General features: G+C 42.2%; 3 protein-coding genes across 4 annotated transcripts in view; 1 reads left to right on the top strand and 2 right to left on the bottom strand.

The window, feature by feature from the left end:
• ube2ql1 (ubiquitin conjugating enzyme E2 QL1) overlaps positions 1-4,264 on the bottom strand; it is a 70,889-nt gene extending 66,625 nt beyond the window's left edge. The window contains exons 1-2 of the mRNA XM_077590504.1: positions 4,142-4,264; positions 266-359 (exon numbers count right to left, since the gene is read on the bottom strand). The gene's annotated coding sequence lies outside the window, so the exon portion shown is untranslated. The remainder of the gene's footprint in view (positions 1-265; positions 360-4,141) is intronic.
• On the bottom strand, positions 3,419-4,830 carry ndufs6 (NADH:ubiquinone oxidoreductase subunit S6). Its single transcript, XM_077590506.1, has 4 exons — positions 4,651-4,830; positions 4,428-4,481; positions 4,142-4,264; positions 3,419-3,548 (listed from the first exon to the last, which is right to left on the bottom strand). The coding sequence occupies exons 1-4, from the start codon at positions 4,792-4,794 to the stop codon at positions 3,480-3,482; spliced, it is 390 nt and encodes a 129-aa protein (XP_077446632.1). The 5' UTR covers positions 4,795-4,830; the 3' UTR covers positions 3,419-3,479.
• A 1,800-nt stretch (positions 4,831-6,630) lies between these two features.
• On the top strand, positions 6,631-16,278 carry lpcat1 (lysophosphatidylcholine acyltransferase 1). 2 transcript variants are annotated; one of them, XM_077590500.1, is made up of 14 exons: positions 6,631-6,845; positions 10,601-10,740; positions 11,577-11,791; positions 11,869-11,981; positions 12,045-12,105; positions 12,445-12,503; positions 13,369-13,403; positions 13,546-13,600; positions 13,669-13,751; positions 13,833-13,958; positions 14,114-14,261; positions 15,209-15,310; positions 15,395-15,536; positions 15,620-16,278. In XM_077590500.1, exons 1-14 carry the CDS (start codon positions 6,759-6,761, stop codon positions 15,751-15,753), a joined length of 1,500 nt encoding a protein of 499 aa, XP_077446626.1. In that variant the 5' UTR covers positions 6,631-6,758; the 3' UTR covers positions 15,754-16,278. The 2 variants fall into 2 exon arrangements, with proteins under 2 accessions (XP_077446626.1, XP_077446627.1); XM_077590501.1 differs by having other exon boundaries at positions 15,212-15,310.
• The last annotated feature ends 8,720 nt before the right edge of the window (positions 16,279-24,998 follow it).

The following is a 24,998-nucleotide window of genomic DNA, read 5'->3' on the forward strand; positions in this document are numbered from 1 at the left end:
TGTAAGTGTTTTTACTTATTACTTTAGGGGCTTCAAAATCTATCTGAAAACACACCGGGTTAAAAAGAAGATTCCAGTCCAAATATTGTATCATTTCTTCAAAAAGTGAACTGTTTTCCTCATGTACTCACCTTACTTTTACAGTTCATCGCAAAAATGGCCATAAAATTGGAAAGAACTTAACTATTTACTAGTTTTAAAGTGAGGTTTTCTCTACATTTGTGGAAACCGGTCATGGCTATCTCATTGTGATGTGTTGACTGACCTTTCACATCTCCTCCAGGTTTGGTTTATGCATCTTTTCCTCTTCTTCTCTACTTTTTGTAGCCTGCACCTCCTCTTGGCGTCCATCATCTCGCCTGTGGAAACAAGCAATCCATCAGTAGTCGTCCCAGCACGAAAACCGAGCTCCCTGGGCCATAAAATGTGATTAAGCCATCGCGAGTTGCTGTACAGGTGGAGCAATGTTCGAGCCAGTGTTTACTTGTCTGTCTCGCACCATCTCTCCTCTGTGTATTAAGATGGGAATCACACAGTGGCAAATGATAATTGCTTTTTTTTTTGTTGCTCGCGTGATCCTGTGATTTTCTTTACTGGCGTGTTGAAGTCGTTCCGTGACCACGTTTGGAACTGCAATCGCTGGCATCGCAAATGAACTCAGCGACCAAAAACATTTTCTGTTGCGCCGTTGCATTTAAACACGTGAAAATAATAAAAGGAAATGTACTCTCTATGGGAAGTGCAATCAAGCCAAAAGTCTCACTTGAGAAGCCATGCAAACAAGTACAGTAAAGTGTGTGTGTGTGTATGTTGTGCCTTTGAATGACACGGCATCCCTAGAGAGTGAGACACTGAGCACAGGGGCGGAACTTAGGGGGGGGTGGCCGGTCCCGGCCCCCGGTTTTAGAGTGGAAAGTGGGCATGTTTGCGTGAGAGGAGATAGTGTGAGTGTTGGCGGTGTCTGTAGAAACCTGCGCACTGCACAAATACCTGCCAAGTCTTTGGATTCATAGTGCAGGCTAACATCCTGCTTTGAAAAAATTATCACTTTTGGACAGGTGCTTGGAAGATTACTACTTAAAGAAAACCACATAAGTCAAGACAATCATCAATTCTTAATTCTAGTTATTGAACCACGTGGATGTCCATAAACTCTTGTCAATACGTACATGCTACGACCCACTTTTCTAACCACACTGTAAAATATTGACGAAAAGACTTTTTTCCACACCTGTCAGACACCCATTTCCCTTCCCACGTGCGCACAGGTTGACAAACGTCCACAGCTCTCAATCTCTCGTGTCTGATAACACACAGGTTGGTTTTCCAGGACTATCATAGTGCGTAATGCAAACTCCTTTCTGCAAAATCTGCCACGCGTCTCGCACCCCGCCGACAGCCTCGGAGCTCCTGGCGCTCGAACAAGTCATTATTTCCACGCTAAAAGGTCAGCCGCTCTGTCACCTGACTCCAAAAGTGTAGCTCGGCGGCATGGCCTCAAGACAATGACCAAAGGTCAATTTTTTGTTTAGTGGCCTTGTACAATCAGCACGGATATGAAGAGGGCAGGGGGTGCTCCTAGATCTGCCTAAAGACCCCCATTTTTTTTCCTCTTTTCTCAGTCACCAGACAGGCAGGTTCAGATAATTGGCTGCAGGCCGCTCCATAATGAGCTCGGGGGCTTTGTAAAAATGACACATCTTCAAGGAGAAATATTTTAATGGGGCAATTATAGCCATGAGGAGGATGTTTTGCGCAGAGTGAGGGATTGTTTTCGTTAAAGACCTCACTGGCATTTTAGTTGGCGATCTATCCAAGAGTTCTCTCAACTCAGTCCAAATGGTCTCGTGCGCGAGGATACGTCGCCGAGGCGACAGAGGACATTTTCAGAGTTATTGTGAGAGGATACTTGACAGATGTTAAATACCATCAAAGCCATGCTACGGCTTTCGTTTGGGAAGATTAAATAATTGAAAAGTTAACATGGCGCTGAAAAGTAAGTGCTATTCATTGCGCGCAATTCACATGCTCAGTTTCATCTGAAAATGTTGCCTCTGGCGTTGCACACAAGTCAACCAGGCGCCAACCTCTGACTACAGCAAGCAGTCAAGACCGACATGGACCCGGCTTCCCCACCTGCCCCGCCTCATTTTTTAACAATGCACCTCTCCCCACACCGTCACTCATCCATGGGCGCCTGACTATAGATGAGGTTAACTACAAGCAGAAGCCTGGCTTGCACAAGTCTTTGGGGCCAATTATATCAGCCTGGCTACTCTACTACGACTACTTTTTTTTTTTTTTTTTTAACCCCCCCTTTCAACCTGAGCTCTATGGTGTGGAAAATGCAGTACCACCAACTGCATCACTGGGGACAGAGCAGACTAGTGCTGTCTGGAGTGCTAGTGCGCGCCAATTTGGCATGCAGAGGTCTATGGAGAATAAGTCTGATAAAAAATATATATGATATTCTTCAAACATGCATTGTTCCGCACTGCTGTGTCTCATCTTCCGCCCCTGATGTCCTGCAGTTTGAACGCAGAAATGCACATCATTGCCAAGACAAGTTAAGAAACTGAAATAGTCTTTGAGCTATAATAATTACAATTTCAATTCTTTCTAGCACACCAAGTTATATAATAATAATATAAGAGCCGGGAACAATTGGTAGACAAAGAGAACCCCCCAATAAACTGATCTAATATACTGTGAAATAGGACTGAAGGATTTGAAATACTTAGTTACACATTTCAGCTATAGATGCCATTGATGAATAGTGACAGGCAGAATAATCCAATGCTTTTCCAAAACTGTAAACCTGTGCACCCACCTGTTGCCCAAAACTCATGGCTTCCTGCTAGGATATTATGCTCAGTCAAATCAAGTCAGATTTCACATCATCAGTAAAACATACATACATACATGCATATACATACTTTTTCGTTTCATGGATTTTTCAAGTAGTATGAAGTGTTTTCTATTAAAATCAGTAGCACTTGGGCTCAAAGGTCGAAGTATATGTTGGTCAAAAGTGCTATTCAAACATCTCGGTCAATGCTGACACTCAGTGGTATACTATTGTAACTACACAATTTTAAAAATTTTGTAGAACTATGCAGTTTCAGGAATATCTTTGTATATAGAAGAATACCAAGGGTACACTATGCTCTTTTCACATAGAAGTAGCAACACTTTTGCCCAACAATAGCTTCTTAAAAGTTCTTACCTTTATGCTGGATAACATGACTACACCCACCTATAAGTCACATGACACATACTTGTACTCTACAAAACATAATGTAACACGTGCAGAGAAGTATGCAAAAAGGATAAAGTAATGCAATAAATGTGACTGGTAAAAGAACTTTTTTTTTTAAAACTGCGAATTAAGCTTTGAGTGAACAGACACACTCTGAAGTACATTGTTTATAATTTATTAACCAATATGGCAAGTTGTACAATGAAGCAAAAAAATAGATTCAGTGATGATGCTTTTGCTTGAACTGTAATCCACAGTAACCACAAGTTCCCACTTTGGTGTCTTTGTCCTGAAAATAGATGGATAAAAATAGTTAGTATGTATATCATTCCAATATTAGCATTTGCAATGAAATATGGAATGGGTAACAATTGTAGTTACTATAGAATATTAATGGTAGATATCACATGCAAATGTATTTAACTAGAATAAAGTATTAGCTCTGAGCAAGCTAAATAGATGAATGAAAATTACTGTTTACATTAAATCAAGTTTATACATCCCACTTAAGACCCTTGGAAGAAAAAAAAACTACAAAACCAGAATGTCTGGCATGAATACTCACATTTATCCTCGATGGCTACTTTCAAAATAAAATGTCTTCTCAGCAGTCAAGTTGTGTAGATTACGCAGAATATCTAAAGAACCTAGACTCATATGGGGCTCATCACGACTGAAGAAATTTAAATGACTATATAGGATTGCAGATCTGTAAACATTCATGGGAAGCAAGAAATGTATTGCCTGATGATAAATCACAATTCAAATGAAAAAAGAGGGCGCCAGAGACCAACGATGAATCCTCTTCATTTGACCACAATTATATTTAGCAAACCCTTGTAATGAAATATGGTATGGAAAATGAATGAATGGATTTCTTACCAGATTTATGTAGACTTTGGGGTGACCAAGTGCTCCTCCGCCGCCATCACAGGACACAACACGTGCCTCGATGTCGGACACCTGTTCCTCAGCCACTAACTTGATTGCCCAGTTCTTATTCACCTGGTGCAAACATTTTAAAATTTTTAAAATTGAAACAAACCATTATATACATCGATCTACATTTTTAACCTCCAGGAATATCCCCTTTATGATCTGATTCATTCAACACACACGTTTAAAGTTTATAACCGAACACTTAGTAGATTGTTAATATGCTTTATACCTCCTTTTGTCTCCCAATAAATCTGGCTTTCCTGGGGTCTTTTGCATCAAACACCTGAAAGGAAAACACTTTAAATGCAATACTCGACAACCATTTCGTTTAGATAAAACGTATTTTTATACATCAGCGCAGAAATTATGCACGCGTGCAATTTAGATGTCGTTTGATAACCATTTGCGCAGGCAACTGAGAATGATAACGATCTAAGCTATAATAAAAGTACCTGTCCAGTGTGCGTAATGGCCTCCCCGGTGGCAGAAAGCTCAACACCGTAACGGTGTGCAGGTATTACAGAAAATTTCAATGGAGAAATTAATGTCTTAATATTTTTACTGAAGGACACAGCTCTTGTGACGGCGGTCGACATCTTGGTAACAACAAGTTATCATTCCCACAATGCTTTGCGGGCAACTACGTCATTTTGTGTGTCCTGAATTTTGCCTCACAGGCGTACGTACATATGAGAGCAATTCGAATCTACTACATATATAACATTCTAATTTACTTTACAATAATGCATGTGTTATTGTGTTATTTTATAATTAGTGTGTTATTTCTAAAAAGAAAGCAAAATTCCAGTTTGATCGCTAATTTGCCATTAAACAGCCTGCAAGACAAAATAGAGGACAAAGTGAACATTTAGCACAGGAGAAGTCATTCACATTGGAGTGAAGCTACATGCATGGCCGTCTTGTTGTGGTGAACAAAACCCAAAATTTAAGCTGGTATCCCTGATCGATTGTTGAGAAGCGAATTTAAGGTATTTCCATGTTATTTCTCGAGCTAGTTGCTTGTGTAAAATTGATGTGACCGTTTTTAGCTCTATCGAAATTGAGCTAGCGGGTCATATTCGTAATCACAGTAAGTACAAGGTCGGAAACTGTCAACGATTATTATTTGGAACACCCACTGCGAATGTTATTGCATTAGTGTTCCTATTTCCATATAAATGTTAAATAAAATGTTCTTGCTATTATTTCAGATCTCAACCGAATGGCATCTTACATCCTAACACACCTGGCCGCCTCCTTGACTCGGCAGGTGACCAGGATGAATCGCCTAACCTGGAACTACTTACCAGCAGTCTCATCCCGTCGATGCTTGTACAGCTTCAACGCATCACCTCTCTATCCGGCGACATCAGCCAGTGCCACCTGCCTCCATCATGGTGCATCCGGACCATCCCTGCTCGGAAAATGTCGGGGTCTTCCCTCCATCCAGCCCTCTGATGGAATGAAAACAAAGTCAGCCCTGAAGAAACGTTGCAAAGACTGTTTTTTTGTGCTTCGAAGGGGCCGATTGTTTGTGTTTTGCAAGACGAATCCTAGGCACAAGCAAAGACAAGGCTGAAAGTTATGATTGACTTTTCTACAACAATAAAATGGCTTGCTGATGACCTTGATCATTTTGTTCTTTTTCTTTGACATTATATACAAATACTAAAGAGGCTTGGATTTCAGGATGGATTTTGATGTTCACTGTGTGTGGAGTTGTAAATATGACAACAGTAAGGCTAAAAGCTATTCATTTTTTTCTCCACACGGGGGAACCATAAATCGCTGAATACATCCCCCTTTTTCTTTATTTAAATTAAACCATTTTTAAATTAATTTAGATCAAATTGACAGTTTGCCAAGATGTCTGCTTTGTATGACTTGTTACTATCAACAAAGAGCAAACCTACAATATGATAGTTTCCCCCCCAAAAGTTCATATTCAAGTTTATTGGACTGATGCCAATATACAACTAGATTACACTACTAGAGGATTATTATTGAACAAATTGAGGTAAATAAATATTTAATCCCCTGCTGAAAGATCTACTCAAAAAATAACAGCCCCTTTAAACATGGTTGTTTATCAATCAGTCAAAGTTCCATATAAAATAAAATGTGGTTCTCATTAGGTAGAATTGAAATTTAGAAATGGATACCATGACTTATAGATGTCCTTATATGGAAACACATCAAAGTACGTATACTACGTCTACATCTACTTTAAATGTGTTGCAATCGTATTTAAGATCATCAAGAATCAACGTAGAACGTTCAGCAAAAATATCAAAGTTGACGTTGTCGACGTTCGCTGTGGCAATTTACTTTATAACCGGAAATGGACGTGTGCAATCCTGCGAGCTTGTTGTAACAGGACCTGTTTCCTGGCCGAGCACCGCACGATTGCACACGCGCACAAGCGCACACGCATACGCGCAGACGCGCAAACGCGCAAACGCACGCACTCGCTGACACGCAACACTTCCAGCTCGAAAGAACGATTGCAGAAGAAAAAAAAATCCTTCTATTTGTTTACTTTTGACTTCTGCGGGCAGAAATGAACTCGTCCGGCACTCGCTCCTCTCGATGGGGCAGGAACCCCTTCGTTCATACATTAAAATTCAGCACGGCAGACAAAATAAAGGTAAGGCACATATTTAAAAAGAAAATGTGTGTAACGTTGCGTGTTTTTTCCTTCACGACACATATACTTTACTACTTTGTATCCCCTACAGCCAAAAATAATCACATGAGCGTCACCTGGCTCTTAATGCAAGAAATGAATAATATTAGCAAATTCAAGCGTTGCTATTCATTTGACATGATGTGGACTTTACCAAGTGTCATGTATTTTTCCACTATATGAAATATTTGCTTCTCGACTCAAGGATGATGGATGTACTACTACTAACGCCCCTTTCCATTAAACCACCGCATACTCACAGCCAAGAATTGTGTATGTCAAAGTGAGTCGAGGAGCTTGAAAGCTTTCCATACGATTAATAATAAATAATAACACAGCCAAATGTTCGCTTATAACATTGCGCACTTGTGTAACCACATATTGCATATATTACCTTCCGCTTCTCTTATTCCACTTCCTCATTTTTTTTTCTTAAGTGGTACTGGTGGCTTGAAGAGATTTAGAGCTTTATCAAAAATACTGCATTTTAATTGGGGGGATATCCGCAAAAAAACATGAAACAAAAACCCATTCCATGTGAGAACGCCAATAAGCAAGTTGATGCAAATTGCACAACGTTATTCACTACTTTATCAACTACTTTATGTGGAAACTCATTTTGTTCTGTATCCATTTTGCCAGTATGTTTATTGTTTCTTTAGCCTCAGGGTATGAAGGTAGCTGCTTGTTTTGATAACACCCAAAACATGCCAAGCTAAAAGACTGAGGGTAAAAAAAACAACGCAAACGTATTGCCGGTGTTGTAATTGTAAACAGTTTCCGAGGAATCCGAGTTTTGCCCTGCTTTTACATAACAAATTTAAATTTGTCTTTGGCACGATTCTCTTGGAATGTGTTTTATTTGCTGCTTGTTACTTCCATTCACTCACCGACGGTTGTTGGAGCTTGTAAACAGTTGCATTGCGCCGGATCACAGCAGCAGGCCTGTAAATATAAACCAAAAATAGTAGTACAAAATTAGTAAAATGGTAGTAAAAAAGTAGTACTTTCCACTTCAAACCTGTGTGTTTTACATAAACAAACATGACATCAATACTTTCTCGATGCCAATCAAGCTGTTGCACCATTGGGTTCCAAACTTTTTACACAAAGTACAAAAAAACAACTACTTTTGGCTTAGTACTATCATCATTAAAAAAAAGTAGAATACAATAGCTTAGTAGGCTAATGTGTACCCACGCAAAAAAGTTTAGTCCTAAAAACGTAATAACTGTGGCAACTCTGTGCTAATAGTTTTTTTTAATTTTTTTAAATTAAATGGCTCCCAAATGTAATTTCTGACATTTAAACTGAAACCCTTTCTTAGCAAAATGATGGTATTTTATGTTTTCTTGACAAACCTTTACGTGGACGTGATATCTCACGGTTACTGCAAAATAGAACCTTACTAAAAAAAGCAAAAAGTATGCATACTTGTCATGTGCCACCTGCATGACACACATTCATATTTTTTCCTTGAATCTTAAAATTTGGAATGCACATCACACTTGTTCCACTACTAACTGAAATATAAATCAGGTCAGGAAGCAGACAGTGGACAGACAGTGGAGCTTATTTCAGCTGAGTCACACATTTCTTTGCAGTGACCATCCCGTCATGATTGCCAATTCCAGCTTAGACAGACAGGAAGTCACTTTTCTTTAAAAATAATCAAATATCAGTAGGGACATCAAAACACCCTTCCAAACATTCTTGAGCAGACTAAAACTCAGCACTCTCGCTTTACTTAGTGCACGTCTTAACCTGTTCTCACAACAATTGCAAAGAAATTCCCGGCGCGCTATCAGGTTAACGTTTGACCAATGAGGATAGGCGGGCTAAAAAAAATGGAAAGGTAAACCACAAGGTGTTTGGTGGGTTAGGTAACTCATTCTAGAATATATCTTTAGCTTAACTGTTAGAAAAAGTGAAAAAGAGCAGCTGGCTGACATGTTTTTAAACGTCAAAGAGAGCAGGAATGTTAACCTGTCGGGTTGGTTGAAATATTTCCTCGCAGCCACATTGCAGCGGCACGGCCAAACAAAGTATGCATGTTTCTTTTTTCCTTTAATGGGAATAGCTATTTATCATATTTAACTGACAGCTAGGCTGTAAAGGCAGTGAGTTCCTATTGATAGTGTGTTATTTTCAAACACGTACGTTGTGATCACTCGGAGAAAAGTCAAAAGCTTTAATAGATGAAATGAATGTCCCATAATGTTCCTTGAATGGACGGAAAACGTGAATTTCCTTTAGATATCCATCTTGAAATATCAAATTTGATTGTCACAGCTAATCTTGTGTGGATTTTTAACTTCAGATCCAAACCGATTCCGTGCCGAACCAATGCATACATTCTTAGACCAGTAAAAACAATGCCACCAGGAAACTACTTTTGTTTGAAAATCAATAAATGCTCTGTTTCCAAATATTCCGCGATGGCCAATGACCAGAAAGAGAAGTAGACTTGGATATATTTTCCTTGAGATCTGAGGAAAAACACTAGAAACGAATCCCCTCCGCCTTCATTGTCATTTCCCTCAGGATCCTCCCAGATGGATTTGTTAAGCTCTGATGCGTCAGGCCCAAGCAGGGGCGGGGAGACAGGCACAAGAGTTACAGCATCATAAATCGGTCTCATCGCTGTTTATTTATTAATACGGCCCCGCGGCGTGCACCTGGGCTCCTCCAGAGAGCTATAGGCGGGCGATAATTCCCCAGAGAGGCGACAAAATGTACATGAATGCAAAGTAGGAGGAAGACGGTCACGGTGCGAATGGCGTAATGAACGAAGGCGCAGCTGGGCTGCAAATGGACGTGATGGGCACCCTGCGAGTGTCACGTGGCAGTACGCAGCGAGAGAAAAGTCATTCAGTCAGCTGATTGTCATGGCTAGTCAGATGACTTCCGTTCTTCTCCGAACATAGGACTAACGCCCTTGGCTTTCCCCTCATTGTTTATTTTTAATCCAATTTTTTGCTACATTCGGCAAAATGATTCCTTCATAACATCATATGAAGGCACGGTCAAATGCTGGCATTCGAGCAGCGCAATGTCCGTTGAATGGAAGCAAAAAGTTAAAAAAAACGTTTCTTTTTACGGCATTTCCGCAACGGAAAGTGGCAATTTCTGCATATTGAACAAAGATGGCGCTCCGTATTATTGGGCGTAACGTGCAGTAGCATACACTCGCGCTAAAGTGTGCAACATTCACGAGCACGCGGACATGCTAGCGTGTTTTTTAAAAGGGGGCGGGGCTAAACAGAGTTCAGTTCATTCCTTGAGGAACCCAAAGAACAAACAGAAGCATTCAAGTTACAGCATGATAAGAATCGCAGTAATCGCAATACAATTGCTAATGGCTATTAGAAAAGAACATAATAATCCCATGAATGGATGTGCTATATTAAATGAATTATTCCATTTGACCATATGAAACGGTTATTTCCCCGATGTCATGTTGCGGCGTTTCTAGCGCTTATTAGTACCCGCGTGAAACCATTATAATCCCGACCCCGCAACAAAGCGTGACTGTCATTGTAGATTCAATTGGGAGTCGACGGTTTGTCTTTTAAAGCAACTAATAGGATGTGTGTATCCTTCTTGGAATACAGAAGAATGTCAAAGTGTTTTCATGCTACAAAGGACATACCATGTGACGGGCCAAGTGGAATTTGCTGCATTTATACTTATGTAATGTCTTTTCCCTACTCTAGATCGGACTGATGTCTGTAACGGTTTTTCCAGTGCGACTACTCTTGGTGTCCTTTCTCATGCTGCTGGCATGGCCTTTCGCCTTCGCCGCCTCACTGGGGCGCTCACAGTACGTCGTGGAGCCGCAGTCATGGTGGAGAAGGTGCGTGATTGGATAAAGCTACACCTTTAAAATGGTCTTTTATTCGCTTGTCACTGAAACATAGACAAAATACAGTGACACCTCTGCTTCTATATACAAACAAATGCTTCTACATACAAAATATTTAGGTTACCAAAAGCCTTCCTAGTTAGGAAACGTCTTACGAAATCAAGAACCCCCGAAACGTAAACACGTGTGTTTACTCAGCTGCCACTCGCAATACCACCCCATTGGAAAATAGTGGAAGGAATTATTCTAAAGCTATGTAAAATGACTATTTATGAAAAATCCAAGTTACAAAACCACTTTTGTAAGTAGAGGTACCACCATATACGCAACTGTGGTATCACAAATAAATACAAATATAGTATAAATTAGGGGTGTCAGACTCGGGTTTGTTCGCGGGCCGCGTTAATGTCAACTCGATTTCATGTGGGCCGGACCATTTTAGATAAACTTTTTATAAATGGATTAAAAGAACTAGATTAAAAGCCCTGAATATTCAGTTTTTATAGATCCAAAACAATGTTTATTTTAGCTTTTTTTTTAAATATATTTTTAGATTTTACAAAATGATTTTTGAACTAAAAACAGAAAAAATTGATTAAAAAATTACAATTATTGATTTAAAAGGGGGAAAATCAGGAAATTTAATATACATCTATACTCTTCATTTTAATTTGATCCTAAAACAGAAAGTCGGCACTCATGATTTACTTTCCCGGGCCACACAAAATGATGTGGCGGGCTAGATTTGGCCCCCAGGCCGCCACTTTGACACATGTGGTATAAATAGTACTAATTTGGCGTCTCGTTTGTTGTCTTTTTTTTTACAGTTTTATACACCTTTCACTACGCGTCATCATGCGAGTGATGTGGTTTTGTGGCGGTTTCCATTGGATAAAGGTGAAAGGCGAGCGGGCGACGCCCACCGAGGCCCCCATCCTCACCGTCGCCCCGCACTCTTCCTATTTTGACTCCATCCCAGTCACCTGCACCATGTGCTCCATCGTTGCCAAACTGGAGAGTGCCAGTATTCCCGTCTGGGGAAGTGAGTAGCTAGCGTGCTTCACTCAACTTGGCGTGTCGTCGGCTTATTTAATTTTAATTTTATTTTTCTCTCCTCAGCCTTGATCAAGTACATCCGACCCGTGTTTGTCTTCCGCTCGGACCAGGATTCCAGGAAGCAAACGGTTGAAGAGATCAAGAGGAGAGCGGCTTCTGGAGGGGAGTGGCCTCAGGTAAGACGCAACGCGAAATTTGGCCTTGCTCATCCAATTTCAAAAGTGACATTTTTGCTCCAGATCATGATATTTCCAGAGGGGACGTGCACCAACCGATCGAGCCTTATTTTATTCAAGGCCGGTATGTACACTTTTGAAACATGTCGGAAGAGTGTTTGCTAACTCAAATGTTCCGCCGCCCGACTTTGATAAGACAGTATTTTTGTTGTGGTTTGATCTCTTTGGAAAACCTTTCATCTCCAAGTTTATTTATGAACTGATTGTAATCTCTTCATTTCCTATGCTCAACTGTTTGTGTCACTTTGCCCTCCCGGTCTTTCTAATCCCCATTTATTCCAGTCTGTCATCCCACCGGTCCGTTCTATTGTGCATATTGTTCACACGGCGCCGTTCACATGGTCAAATAGCGACGGCTTCTCGCCAAAGCTGACTGGCTCCTTCTTATCCTCTGTTTCCGCAGGTGCTTTCATCCCAGGCTTCCCAGTGCAACCTGTGGTCCTTCGATATCAAAACAAACTGGTAAACACCCTCATTTCCGTCCCTTTAGACCGCTACCTTTTTTCCCCCACAAAACCTAAACACATGGTTTCCCTCACATTACGTGAACGCGCTCCTATTTTGCCAAATGACTTCATGTTCTGCTAGGCTGATATTTCATCCTGCCCTTTCTTCTTTCACCCCTGTGACGAACAAACCCAAACACAGGTGTCATGTATCTCATTGTACCTCTTTCTCATAATTTATACAGTACTTAACTACCCATCAGATTCGTTGGAGGTCTCTATCCTTTTATAACATCAATCCCAATAGGCGTTGACCACATCTACGATCTATTTGATACAGTGTTGGCTTGAATTCTTGATTATAAAGGCATTTTTTGTGTGTACAACCACTGTACTATACAGGTTGTGAACTCAACTCTACACAAGCAGCAGTATAGTTCAAAGTAAACAATGCTTTAAAAAGTGGCATCCTGTTTCATGCCAGGACCAGTCGAACGTCATTGCTTGCCAAATACTGTAAAAAGCAAGCGCGGAAAAATAATTAAATGTCTGATTTATGACTATTTATCTTGTCGTAATCGCAGCAGCATGTTTACGCATGTCCTGGAATCTCATTTAATGACAACAAAAACATTAAATTCAATGATCACTTCTATGATTTCAACTTTTAGTTTCCCCAAGAAAAGCAAATTCACTTGAAGCAAACTTGACTGCAATGTGGGCCCCTCTGTAACCGGAGACCAATGTGAACCTTCTGCCCTAACCTACTCGCAAACCATAAAAACTGCAGTTGCGCACAAAAACAGCCCCGTGTTCTGCCTCGACCTGTTTTAAATGTGAGTCCATGTTTGTCATTTCCTCTCCTCACTTCCCTTCCGCAGGATACCATTTCATGGACGTGGCGAGGGCCCGGAGCGTGAGTGGAACACACAAACAGCACCACAAACCACAGTACACACAACTTCTATTTCCCGCGCTTCAAATCCTACTCTGTCACGACCGTGTCGCTCTTCTCTTTCGCTCCTAATCTTGTTTAATCGTGATTTTTTTGTTGCCAGGTTCAAGCTACTTTGGCTCACGTTGTGTCAACCTCACAACGCCATTGAGATCGAGGTGAGGATTTTTTGGACTACCAGCCCGTGAACCGCCATGTTTACTCAGCGGACATTCTTCCATCGCAGTTTTTGCCAGTTTACACCCCGTCCGACGAGGAGAAGAAAAACCCAACTCTTTTTGCAGGCAATGTCCAAAAACTCATGGCCAAGTGAGTGGGCGGGCGCCGTCCGTTTTTGAAAGGCCTGCGCGTGTTTTTTTTTGATGACCTCGCGACGGCCTTCCCCGACAGGGCGCTGGAGCTGCCCATCACGGATCTGTCATTCGAGGATCGTGAGATCAGTTTTTCTCAGGGACCCCTACGCATTCACAATCCTAGTAGCCTACTGGAGTTCAATCAGCTGGTCCGCCGTTTGAGGTGAGCGTGTACTGGACTAGAACAACTTCAGTGATGACACTGACATCTACTGGTTTCCTAACAGAAACACACCCACAATCACAAGTCTTAAGTTTCTCTGGTCTACCAACACCTTGCTAGCTAATGAATGGCCACTGCTCCACGTGTCGCAACAGGCTGAAGAGCACAGACGTTCTGCTGAAGGATCAAGCGAGCAGAGCCAGGAAGTTGCCGAGACATCAGCTCGACTTAGAAGACTTTGCGTGCTTTCTTCACCTGCCTGTCACAGATGCACTTCAACAGGTTTTCAACCTCTTTGTAAAGGTAAAACATTCATCGTCAGCAATCTTCGGTAGAACGTGACTGAGTAGTCTTAAAAAAACCTAATTTTTGCACATTTTTCAATACTGAAAGCTCAATCAAAAAGTATGTAGTCGGAAAGGTAACACTGATGTTTTATCATTTTTTTAGTATGCAATGCTGTAAAAAAGCACTACCATAGTCAGAAGGCACTTTTTTTGCCCGGCAACACGCTCATATAACATATCAAAAACAAATTTCAATGAACTTGGATGACGATGCAGACACACTCAAAAATAAGTTTCATCTAACCTTGCACTAAACCAGGAGTGTCAGACTCGGGTTGGTTCGCGGGCCGCTTTAATGTCAACTTGATTTCACGTGGGCCGGAGCATTTTAGATATAATATTTAGATTTTTTATTATTATAAATGGATTAAAAGAACTGGATTAAAAGCACTGAATATTCAGTTTGTTATAGATCTAAAACAATGTTTATTTTAGCTTTTTTTAAATATATTTTTAGATTTTACAAAATGATTTTTGAACTAAAAACAGAAAAAAAAAATGATTAAAAAATTACAATTATTGATTTGAAAGGGGGAAAATCAGGAAATTTAATATACATCTATACTCTTCATTTGAATTTGATCCTAAAACAGAAAGTCGGCACTCATGATTTACTTTCCCGGGCCAAACAAAATGATGCGGCGGGCCAGATTTGGCCCCCGGGCCGCCACTTACTAAACTTAATTCTAATTTTGATACCTTTCTTCTCCCGGGTTGGCTCTATTGGCCCCGCCTCCACCCTGACTTTCAGATGCAACCTATCGAGGGTTGTTTGCTTTTGTCTTCCCTTCAAAATATTCCCAAAATGATGCACACAAATGTCCTCACAATAGGATAACGCTTGACTACTTGCCGACGAGAAGTACTATATATACTTTTTTAATTTGAGATATTTATTTGAAGCAGAATGAAGAAGTACGCATAGACATCCGGCACTTTGTCATCGCCTTGTCTACCATTTACCGACCATCGAGGTCAATGGAGACCCTCAAGCTTGCCTTCCAGGTAAAAGCGCATTTAGCTTCAAATCGATATGATATGCTTTTATGTATAGAATTCTTTCCACTAAGAGCACTCACCGATGTGCAGATGTACGAGAACGAGGACAGCGGCGAGGTCCACGAAGACGAGCTGTCCTCTACGCTGGAAATAATGTTGGGGGTGAAAGAAATTGAATTATCCGCGTTTTTCATGGAGCTCGATGGAACGGACACTGGAAAAATTACATACGGTAAAACGGATACGTTTTTAAGTTACGTTTGGCTTTACTTGGCGTACGTTGACGACCTCTATGCTCCTCCCCTTTTTGTCCAGACGAACTTTATCACTTCATCGAGCAACATCCACGCTTTGTCCAGGACTACCTGGACTTTAAAGACCACCCACGCAAATTTGGTATCCGTCGACCTATCAGCTGCAATGGGCAGAACCACGTCAAAGACAAGTGAGAATAACAATGGAAGCCAACCATCGGTCTTCCCTTCCTTGGCCTGCACTTGAAGTGGCTTTATGGGGACGGACAATAAACGCCCAATGGAAGTGAAGCAAACAAGTGCGTGCATTGTGCGTGATTTGAGCTCTCCGTGGGATTTGTTTTATAAGTCTACAAACCATTATTTATTCATGGTCTCCTTTCCGCAGTTCCTGCTGAAGATTAATACATTGTCTCTGGACGCAAGGGTTTTACCTAACACATCTCGATAGTTTGTTAAATGGAAACAAATCGCCTTCATATATCTGCGGGTGCGGGGGGGATGTAAAAGAGGGCCCAGTCACTACCTTGTAAAATGTGTTTTTACCACTGTTGTATTATTTGGTGTCTTCCTGGTGGTTTCACAATTTTGATATGCTTTGATAATGTCCTCCTCTATTCATACAAAGACCGCACTGAAAGCTTTTCTTGGTTTTTCATTGGATCATTACGCTTTGTATCCAGTGCAAAAAAAATAAAGCTATTTCCTTCAAAATATATATATATTTTTTTATTAGTCATTCATTTCCCAGTTGACTAGAGGTCATATTCAACGACATCTAGAAAACAGACAAACTGACTTTTTTTGGACACCCCTGCTTTAGAGCATGCATGATTTTGGGATGTGGATGAAAAAGCAGAGTACCCAGGGAAAAGCCACAAAGTACAAGATGCAAACTCCAAAAATTCCGGGTTTGAACCCTTGATCTCAAGCCTCCAAGTCAGACATCCTCACGACTCCTCCCCCTAGTTTTCACCAGTAAGACAAAAACATACACAGTTTTTCTTGTTGCAGTCCGGTTTGTCTCTCTTCGCCAAATACGTTTACTGTCTCCTTTTCCTACGAGTCCACATGGCGGCGCTAGTTATCTAAATCCTAGCCACACGAGACACACGACTGCCCACCTGATGGACAGGAAAAGCATTACCTCATCCCCTTCCCCTTCATTCCTCCAGGTAAAAATAGACAGATTAAGCCTGGGCTTTGATGACAGAAGCCTACAGAGGAGGTGAGGAAGCTGGAGAGAGAGAGAGAGAGAGAGAGAGAGAGCGAGAGAGAGCAAGAGAGAGAGAGACTAAATGGATCGTTCTGCTCCAAATCCAATTCCTAATAGCTGCAGGGAGGCAGACCGAAAACAGTCAAAGTAAGGCAAGGGAGTGAGTGGGAAAGGAAGGGCTCTGCTGGGTGGGGTGCAGATATCACGTCCAACAATTAAGACCTGCCTCCAGGGTCCCGAGAAGACGCTTTGATGAGAACGTATAAATTGCTCAGTGAGGCGCGCCTCTCTGGAGTCTTCCTCAGATACTCCTGCCTCAAAGGAAGGCACAATAAAAAGAGGCCGCCCGGTGCAAAGGGAGGCTGGATTGCGTATTTGGGGGAGCCGGCGTGAAAGGGCTGATGAGGATGCTCATTGAAAGGTCAAAGGTCGGACACCCGTCGAGCTGGCCAGGTGGTTTTCAGGAATTTGTCAGACAGTAGGGTCTTGGGATTAATGTGACTGATAGCAATGCGTATTTGGTCGTCATAAAGGCACTCGTGAGAGTATCATTACAGTTGTGTGATGTGGCTGCCATGGCAACAAGACTTTTACTCCAGGTTGTCGGTGCCAGCCACGTTCAAAAGCCCCACAAATATTTGGGATTCAATGACATTGCTGCTATTTCCAACATGGTAAAAGGTCTAAAACTAAGTTTTGTCAGAAATGTCGTGTTCTGTATTCTTATTTTTTTGGGGAAAAGGAGGCGACATTTACATTCATTTCAGTAGTAAACGATTATTTTGAGTTAGAAGCGTGGCTAGAGAACAAATTAAACCACTTGATGTCCAGCTTTCAACTGCCTTGGAGGTTCTGACGGATTGCCTTGCTAGTGAGCCAATGACGGCCGGTTAAGCCGCACGCCAATCGCAAGTCGTAAAAGCTTGAAGGCGTTTTGGGACAACTCGAACAACAGCTCAGTATTTGCGCCTTCAGCCAAAGTCAAAAGTCAACTTGCACTTCTACTCGTCTTCTTTGCTAGCTCCCATCATCCCAGTTCCGGTTGTGCGAGCTGAGCCGCCTGTGGAGCTTTTGCATTCTACTTTTGACTTTTTGGCCTTACACCACAGACAACATTGCTATTTATTTATCCTTGCAGGGTTTTGTAAGCTGCAACAGCTCAAAAACAGAGTGGAGTAGGTGTCGGAAGACAGAAGAGATAGATACCTCGTCTACTGAGTCACTTTCCATATTTCCATGGTGCAACCAGCACCTAAGTAAAATGTTTCAAAACAAATATAGCTGTAAGAAAAAGCTAATTAAATCAACTTGAAGCTAATATATTAGTGGACCTGAGGCAGGGATTCTTTCGTGCATGACTTTATAGCATGTCCGCACTTCAAAAAGTGCAATGGATGAGTAAAGAAAAATAATCGGGAAGAAACGGCCACGTGCCCCCGTACCCTCTGGTGGATGGCGTAAACCAATAGAAGATTGTCACGTCAGGATGATTCATGCTTTTACGCTCAACCGCCGCACGTTTCCTTCCCGCGTGGAAGAAACTCCCGCTCTTTGTCAAAGACCTCGCCGTATTAAAGTGCCATTGTTGGGCGTGAGTCCATTACGGCTCGGAAACCAGCGGGCGAGGCGGACGACGCGAGTGCGAAGAGATGGAGTGACGTTAGCGGGGTTGAGATTGTGGTTGGAAGGTTCAAGGCGAGTAGCAAGGGAATAAATCACAACTTAACTTGGATTACGAGCGTGCAAACACGATGGAGAGCTTGTCAAGGGGAGCGGGATCTCTTAGATGGGGGTGTTGAGGGCCAGAATTTTGATGATGGCTTTCCTGTTGGCCAGAGACTATCGCGAGGAAGATGGCGTTAATGAAAAATGGTCAATATACGGATGGGACCTTGGAGAAAATGCTGGATGTTGTCATTTGTCTGGAACAGCATCCTCATTTTAATTTCTCAAAACTTTATTGACACAAAGTTTGAACAACAACTCTGTTGTAAAGTGACATCTAAAGCCAGACAAACGTTACGGCTTGTACTAGACGGAATTTCCTCCCACTTAGAGGTAATAAATAATGTTCTAGTAGTCGGGCTCATTACCGTAATTCCAATTCTTAATTGAACCAAAACTCTCAAAAGCCACTCAAGCGTTTTTTTGTCCCATTTGGTTGAAGTAGTAGCTGCTTTTTAGTCAACATCCATCATCACTTTTTGCCACAACGCCACCATTCTGAATCAAACAACCGGTTCGGCGATGCCGATTAGAAATCGGACGCGGCTCCAATTCATCACAGCCCATTTACCGCATCCCGTCGCCATTCTCGTCCCCTGGCCAAACGGACAGGCCTGTCACTTGGATTGAGGCCTGTGCGAACTCGCCAGTGTCCACGCCGCCGTAATTACCTCCGCCTGAGAGTAACCAACAGTGGCGGATCTCATTACGCCATGATATGGGCGCCAAGCACACACCCTCATTTCCATATGAATGTGGACTTTTTTGGCGCACGCGCCCATCTCGGCGCGTCCCCGTCTACCCGAGCCGCCCACGTGTGCGCACAAACACGTCATTTACACATAAAAGCCAGAATTAATGTCTGACACAGGAGTTACACGGCACGCACACCCGGCAGCCTTTTCAAAAGAGCACATACGGGCGACTCATAAATTTAGACACTTCTGTCAGAAGGCCCTCGCCAGTAGACGGGGATACGAACCCAATATAGCATATCGAGATAAGCCGCTGACTCGGGAAGCAGAACTAATATTATTTGCACGGTGTCGAACGTTTATCTGGCGCCGCCTGCAAAGTGATGGTTCTGTGTCACTTTTGTTTAATAATGATGTGCCAATAGTAATATGCCTGCTGGCTGGAAACCCATTACAGTTCAAAAGATTATCCAAATACAATCTAATTTGGAATATTGCATTTTGACAGCCTGTGACTCCAGGAGGTGGGACGACGGTAATGCCATATTTTCTCTCCCTTTTTAAAAAGTCCAATTAGCATTTTCACGCTCCACAAAGAGACGGCCGCCTCGAATGTGCGGAGGTGTTTGACTGTAGACAAAGGACGAGAACTTTATTTATTCTTTTGGGGCTCAAAACAAACTTTGGATGCGGTGAACGCTGAGGTTTGATTTGACGCGGAATTGGCGAAATGAGATACTAATCCTTTGATGGTTGAAAAAAAAAAACTGTCAAAGCGTTGAACTGCTTTTACACTCATCATTCTTATCGGGAACAACAAGTTGCCCCGTGGACTCTCGTCAGCTTCCTACGGCATGCTAATGAGGCAATATGCAAATAAAGCTCACTTGGATGTAACAAGAAAATGCTCCTACATGATTGGAATTACTTCGTACTTTTACGCCAGCACGTGATATACAGATAAAACATATATGCTCTATATTTCGGCTCGACACTCAGTTCCACCAAGTTACAAACTCTAATCGTGATAGCATAATATTCCCATAAAGAACATTTTTACTCTCTTCATCTCATCTGCTCAGAATACAACAGCCCACCTCTCTGCATTTAACAATAAAAACCAAACCCAAAGGTGTTGTACTGCAAATGTTAATTCATCTATATAGTCCCTGAAACCAGATATTTGCTTTCCTAATGAGCTCTACTGATTGGATTGCTCATGCGTGTAGTTAAAAGGTTGGAAAATGAAGCGGAATTGTTTTTTATCCTCGCCAAATCCCAAACACTTGCTGGACATCCACCGGGACGGAAATTTCTGCCAATCAAGCAAGTAGCCAATCTTGGTCTTCTGGTCTTCCCCTCCCAAAACTAGCTCGGGTCTCGTGACGCTTTTCAGTCAACGGAGCGTGTCGGTTCCGTCCTCGCAGGAACGCCTTACACCGCTTCCACTTTTCGAGCACTTACGGACAAAACGCAACGCGCTATACTGCTCTACAATTGCACGCCATTAGAAGTGAGATAGCCTGTTCAGTTTTTTTTAATTTTGGCTATAGTTATCTGAAAAACTGTTATGTTAACAGATACCGTTGTTCTCCATATTACCATTGTTCAGTGGCGGGCCGTGCATTTCACACCTAGGCCTTCCAAACCCACTGCTATTGTTACTGCAACATATTTGTTCTTGGTTTCCGATCAATTAAAAATTGTTCTCCCAAAAATACGACCTACCGTCCCAAAAATGCGGTTTATTTCTCATATGTGACAAACCTTGACGATGTGATAACTTAATCTGCATCTCTTTCAAAATCTCAGCAGGGTAAACAAAAAACGGAACATATCAAACGTTGTTTTTGCTTTTCTGTATTCACCGCTTGTTTCCGAAATCTCGTTTTGCTTAAAATTATTCACCGGCATTATATCACAACACCCGTTTGGTCATGCAAAGGCAACAATTTAAAAAGCGCTACGTGCACCGGTATGCTAGTTTCAAATATAGATATAGTATACATGGCTATTGTCGGCTGAAGGACTGCAATATTTCAATCCTAGACGAGTATTGGCAGTGGTAAGGACAAGTGGAACCTTGACGGGATGAGCTCATTTTTCTCACGTATTGACTTTGATTGTTTGCATTGGCCAGACACTGGCTTTTATAAATGCCTTCTTGGCCGCCACCTGCAGATGCACAGCGCTTATAGAATGCTACATAGTGTGTCTCCTGATGGGATGGCGACTGTCACGGTAATGGCAGAATCAATTTTAAGGTGGATTAGGCCAGATTGTCTGTAGTCTTGGGCCATCACTGCTTCGTACTTGGGCGTACAGATCGGAATAGATCTGGACTTGACCAAAGAACAAACTGATTTTCTAACCCTTCAAAGGCGGACGACGTTAAGCTATCTTGGAAATATCACACATCGGCGCGGGGAAGTGAGAAGTTGGGGGACCCTTCAATCCAAATTGTTTGTTTGTGCACAGTCTCTAGGAGTGATTTTTAAAGTGGTTGTTGTTGTAGTAGCAATTTCCTACACAGCACGTATTAACCTTCATTCCAGTAAGTGTCTAGTTTCCTCTCTCGAAGCACGTTTTGCACTTTTGGGGTTATTTTACAGAGAAAGTTCCAGTGCAGTAACGTGCCAAAAATAATAATAGCGTGTTCATTATCTGTTTGTGAAGGACGCACCTTATTGTACCGTTGAATCCGCGAATCCACACTCCCAACTGTCGTATTCCGATCCAGAATCTGAACTCCAGCATCCACCTTGCAGCCGCATTCAAAACCCAAACGTGCCTGTGGAAAATACGTAAATTCAGATTGATATGTGTGCACGTCAGTGGATAACACCAACATTGTCTATCTGCTGAATTTGTATCTGCCTCAATAAAAATCGTCCCATCAGGGGACCCCTCGTAAATCTGGGAGCGTGTCTGCCGGATGGCCCGCTTATATTGGTGTTTGCATGCAAAATCACTGGCAGCCTCCGTGGCCTTGAGGTGCCCCCCCTCCATATAAGCAGCCCAAGATGAGTCACGCTCATATACATACGCACATGTGTTTGGGGTGTTATTTTCCTTTGTTATTTTGGCACCGCGGTGAGATTGATTTCTTTCATTTTCTACCTCAGTGCAATATGCACCGTCCTACATTCTTTTTTTTTTGCAAGTTATCAGACTACGATCCATCGGAAGCCCATCCAACAGAGAAGCTATTTGCGCATGCATGTGATTGCTGTTTGGATGGCCTCGTGATGGGCTATTGTAGAGACGGATTTACCGTGAACCTGGGCTATGCAAAAAGAGAGTGCGTTTTATAATGTATAATGATACAAGTCGATGTTTCAGAAAAAATCAGGAATGATCTCACAAAAGAGAGATTTCAAATCCAAACGACGGTTGATGACTTTCCATTCAAGGCGACTATCCAAGTCTATTTCGCAATGAATTTCCAGAAAAATCTCCCAAAAACATGGTCATAACAATCAACTGATGCAATACATTTAGCGATGTACTCGCTAAAATGTATTAGTAATCAATATTCATTCTTATTCCAGATAATGAAACAACCAGAATACAGTAATACCTCATTTACCGCGGTTAATAGGTTCCAAGCTCTGCCGATGTTTAACAGCGACGTAAGAACACTGTTTTTATGATGCCACGTTATTATTATTTGGATTCGTTGAAGCACTATGCTGAATCATTTGTAAAACTTTGCATCTCCCATGTCGCTAAATACACAGTTCATATTCGCATTCTGTCAACAAAACCCTCGTAAATATTTGACCATTTACTGCAAACACATTAAATATGCAGACTGTCATGGATGCCAAATGAAAAGAAAACACATCATGTAAATAGAAACACTGACAGGCAGAATTACAATATTATTATCAGTGTGTGGCGTGGGTATAGCGGCTCGGATTTTTACTACCGGTTTGTCACTGGGACGCTAATACGGTGCACAAAAGGTAAGATCAGACTGCGAGGGGGAGACGTAACAGCTTTTTAAATGAACAGCTGTACTTGAGTAACATTTCCATGGTTACACGTCTTGGAAGGTCAGATAGAGGAAGGGAGTGTTGGCAGTTGATTGGCTGTCAGATAATTGCTCTTACCTTTAAAGAACCTGCAAACAGGACCACCCTCCGCCCCCCTTCAACTCAATCTTGTCCATTTAGAAGCCCAATCATTTCAGCCGTCCATTACTTCCTTTATTCAACAGCTTGGGAGACTTATTGCGTGCTGTGATAAATTATGCATTGTGCTCATCTGCCATCTTAAAAATAACCTGCGCATCAAGCCACGGTCGCCCATAAAGCCCGTCAATAACCTCCGAGCGTCAATTTAATTAGCTGCGAAAAGCCTTTCGTTTATTGGCTCGTCAACCGTCTCCTACGTCCACGTTAGGTTTGACGGCTGCGAAATCTAAAGGTTTTGTCGGCTCATTCTGAGAAACACCGGCGGCGATCCCAGCATGCACTTTTGACAAGGCGGCACTATGACGGTTGTTTACAATAAAAACATTAACGCGCTTTTATACCGCGACATAAATTCCTAATTCGGAACTTGCACAGTCGCCCCGTTGCATTCCTTCAACCTGACGTGCGACTATATACTGTAGGAGAAACCCCCATAATGTTCTCAGTTTATCTTTAATGGCTCACAAACAGCCTTTTAAGTGCATAATTAAAGACGAGCGGTATAGGTAATTCTTCAAGGCAGGTGTTCGCTCACGTTACGGACTGCATTTTAATTGCGCAATCAAAGGCCCGCTTTTAATGCAGCGCTGAAGGCGCGCCGGCGGCGGCGTCGGGTTCAGGAGGTCGCGGGACCCGTCAGCGGGTGCGTGGCGTCACGCCGAGCGTCAGATAATGGCGCATTAACATGAATAATGCATGCGTGTTGACAAGCCCGGGGAAACACAAAGCCTAAATATTCTATAAGGAGAGAATTTCTTGGAATAAAATAGCACTTTGGGAACTAATGGGCCGTCAGGTGTCACATCTTATGAAGAGTGCGCCCACATGGAAGTGTACGGAGGCGCTGGCGAGCTCGTTACTGCGCGTGATGACATGAAAAGGGAAGACGGAAAACATTTTTAAGTATTCTCTCTGTACCCATTTTGTGTCTTTTCATAGTCAGGATGCGTAATGGCGACTGTAATGAGGTTTCCAGACAGTGTTTCGGTGGAAACCAAATATGAAGCTGTCGTCGGACTCTTTAAAGCATTTCGACGGCGCCCATTGACCGTCAAAAAAGTGATGTCTAAGCAACGGACAATGTAGAGCCAACACTGATATGATGCGTTACCATTTCTATGGTGGCACTCCTCACCTGTTAACGACCCCTCGCCATCCCGTTATGATTATATAGTGTTTAAGTGAGCTTTCTGCTTCAGGGAAACATGACTTAAACATCCCGTCGGTTGCGTCGGACACCCGCTAAAAATCTGCTTTCATGAAGAGCCCCAGGCATGACTTGACGCCATCTTTCCCTCCCAAGAGAAGACATTTCATCATGTACTTCCTGATTAGCATATTAACTGAATGTATTCCCTCTTCAGATGTACTTTCTATGCCCATCCTGGGAATAACATCCATATTATCCCTTACGTAATCTTGCTAAACGTGGTGCTCCATTTGTCTAGATCCCGTGGATCTTTCCATTTTCTCCTGCTCTGCTTGCATCACAGACAAGATGACCCAGTTTTGCTCCTTTACCCGGAACAGACTGTCGCCTAGAGGGGAGGCTGGCCCCAACATAAGGCGGCCCGTAAAGCCCACCGGTTCAGAGGTCCGCTTCGG

The sequence above is a fragment of the Stigmatopora argus genome, chromosome 21 (genome assembly GCF_051989625.1).
Source record: "Stigmatopora argus isolate UIUO_Sarg chromosome 21, RoL_Sarg_1.0, whole genome shotgun sequence".
In the NCBI taxonomy this organism is placed as follows: domain Eukaryota; kingdom Metazoa; phylum Chordata; class Actinopteri; order Syngnathiformes; family Syngnathidae; genus Stigmatopora; species Stigmatopora argus.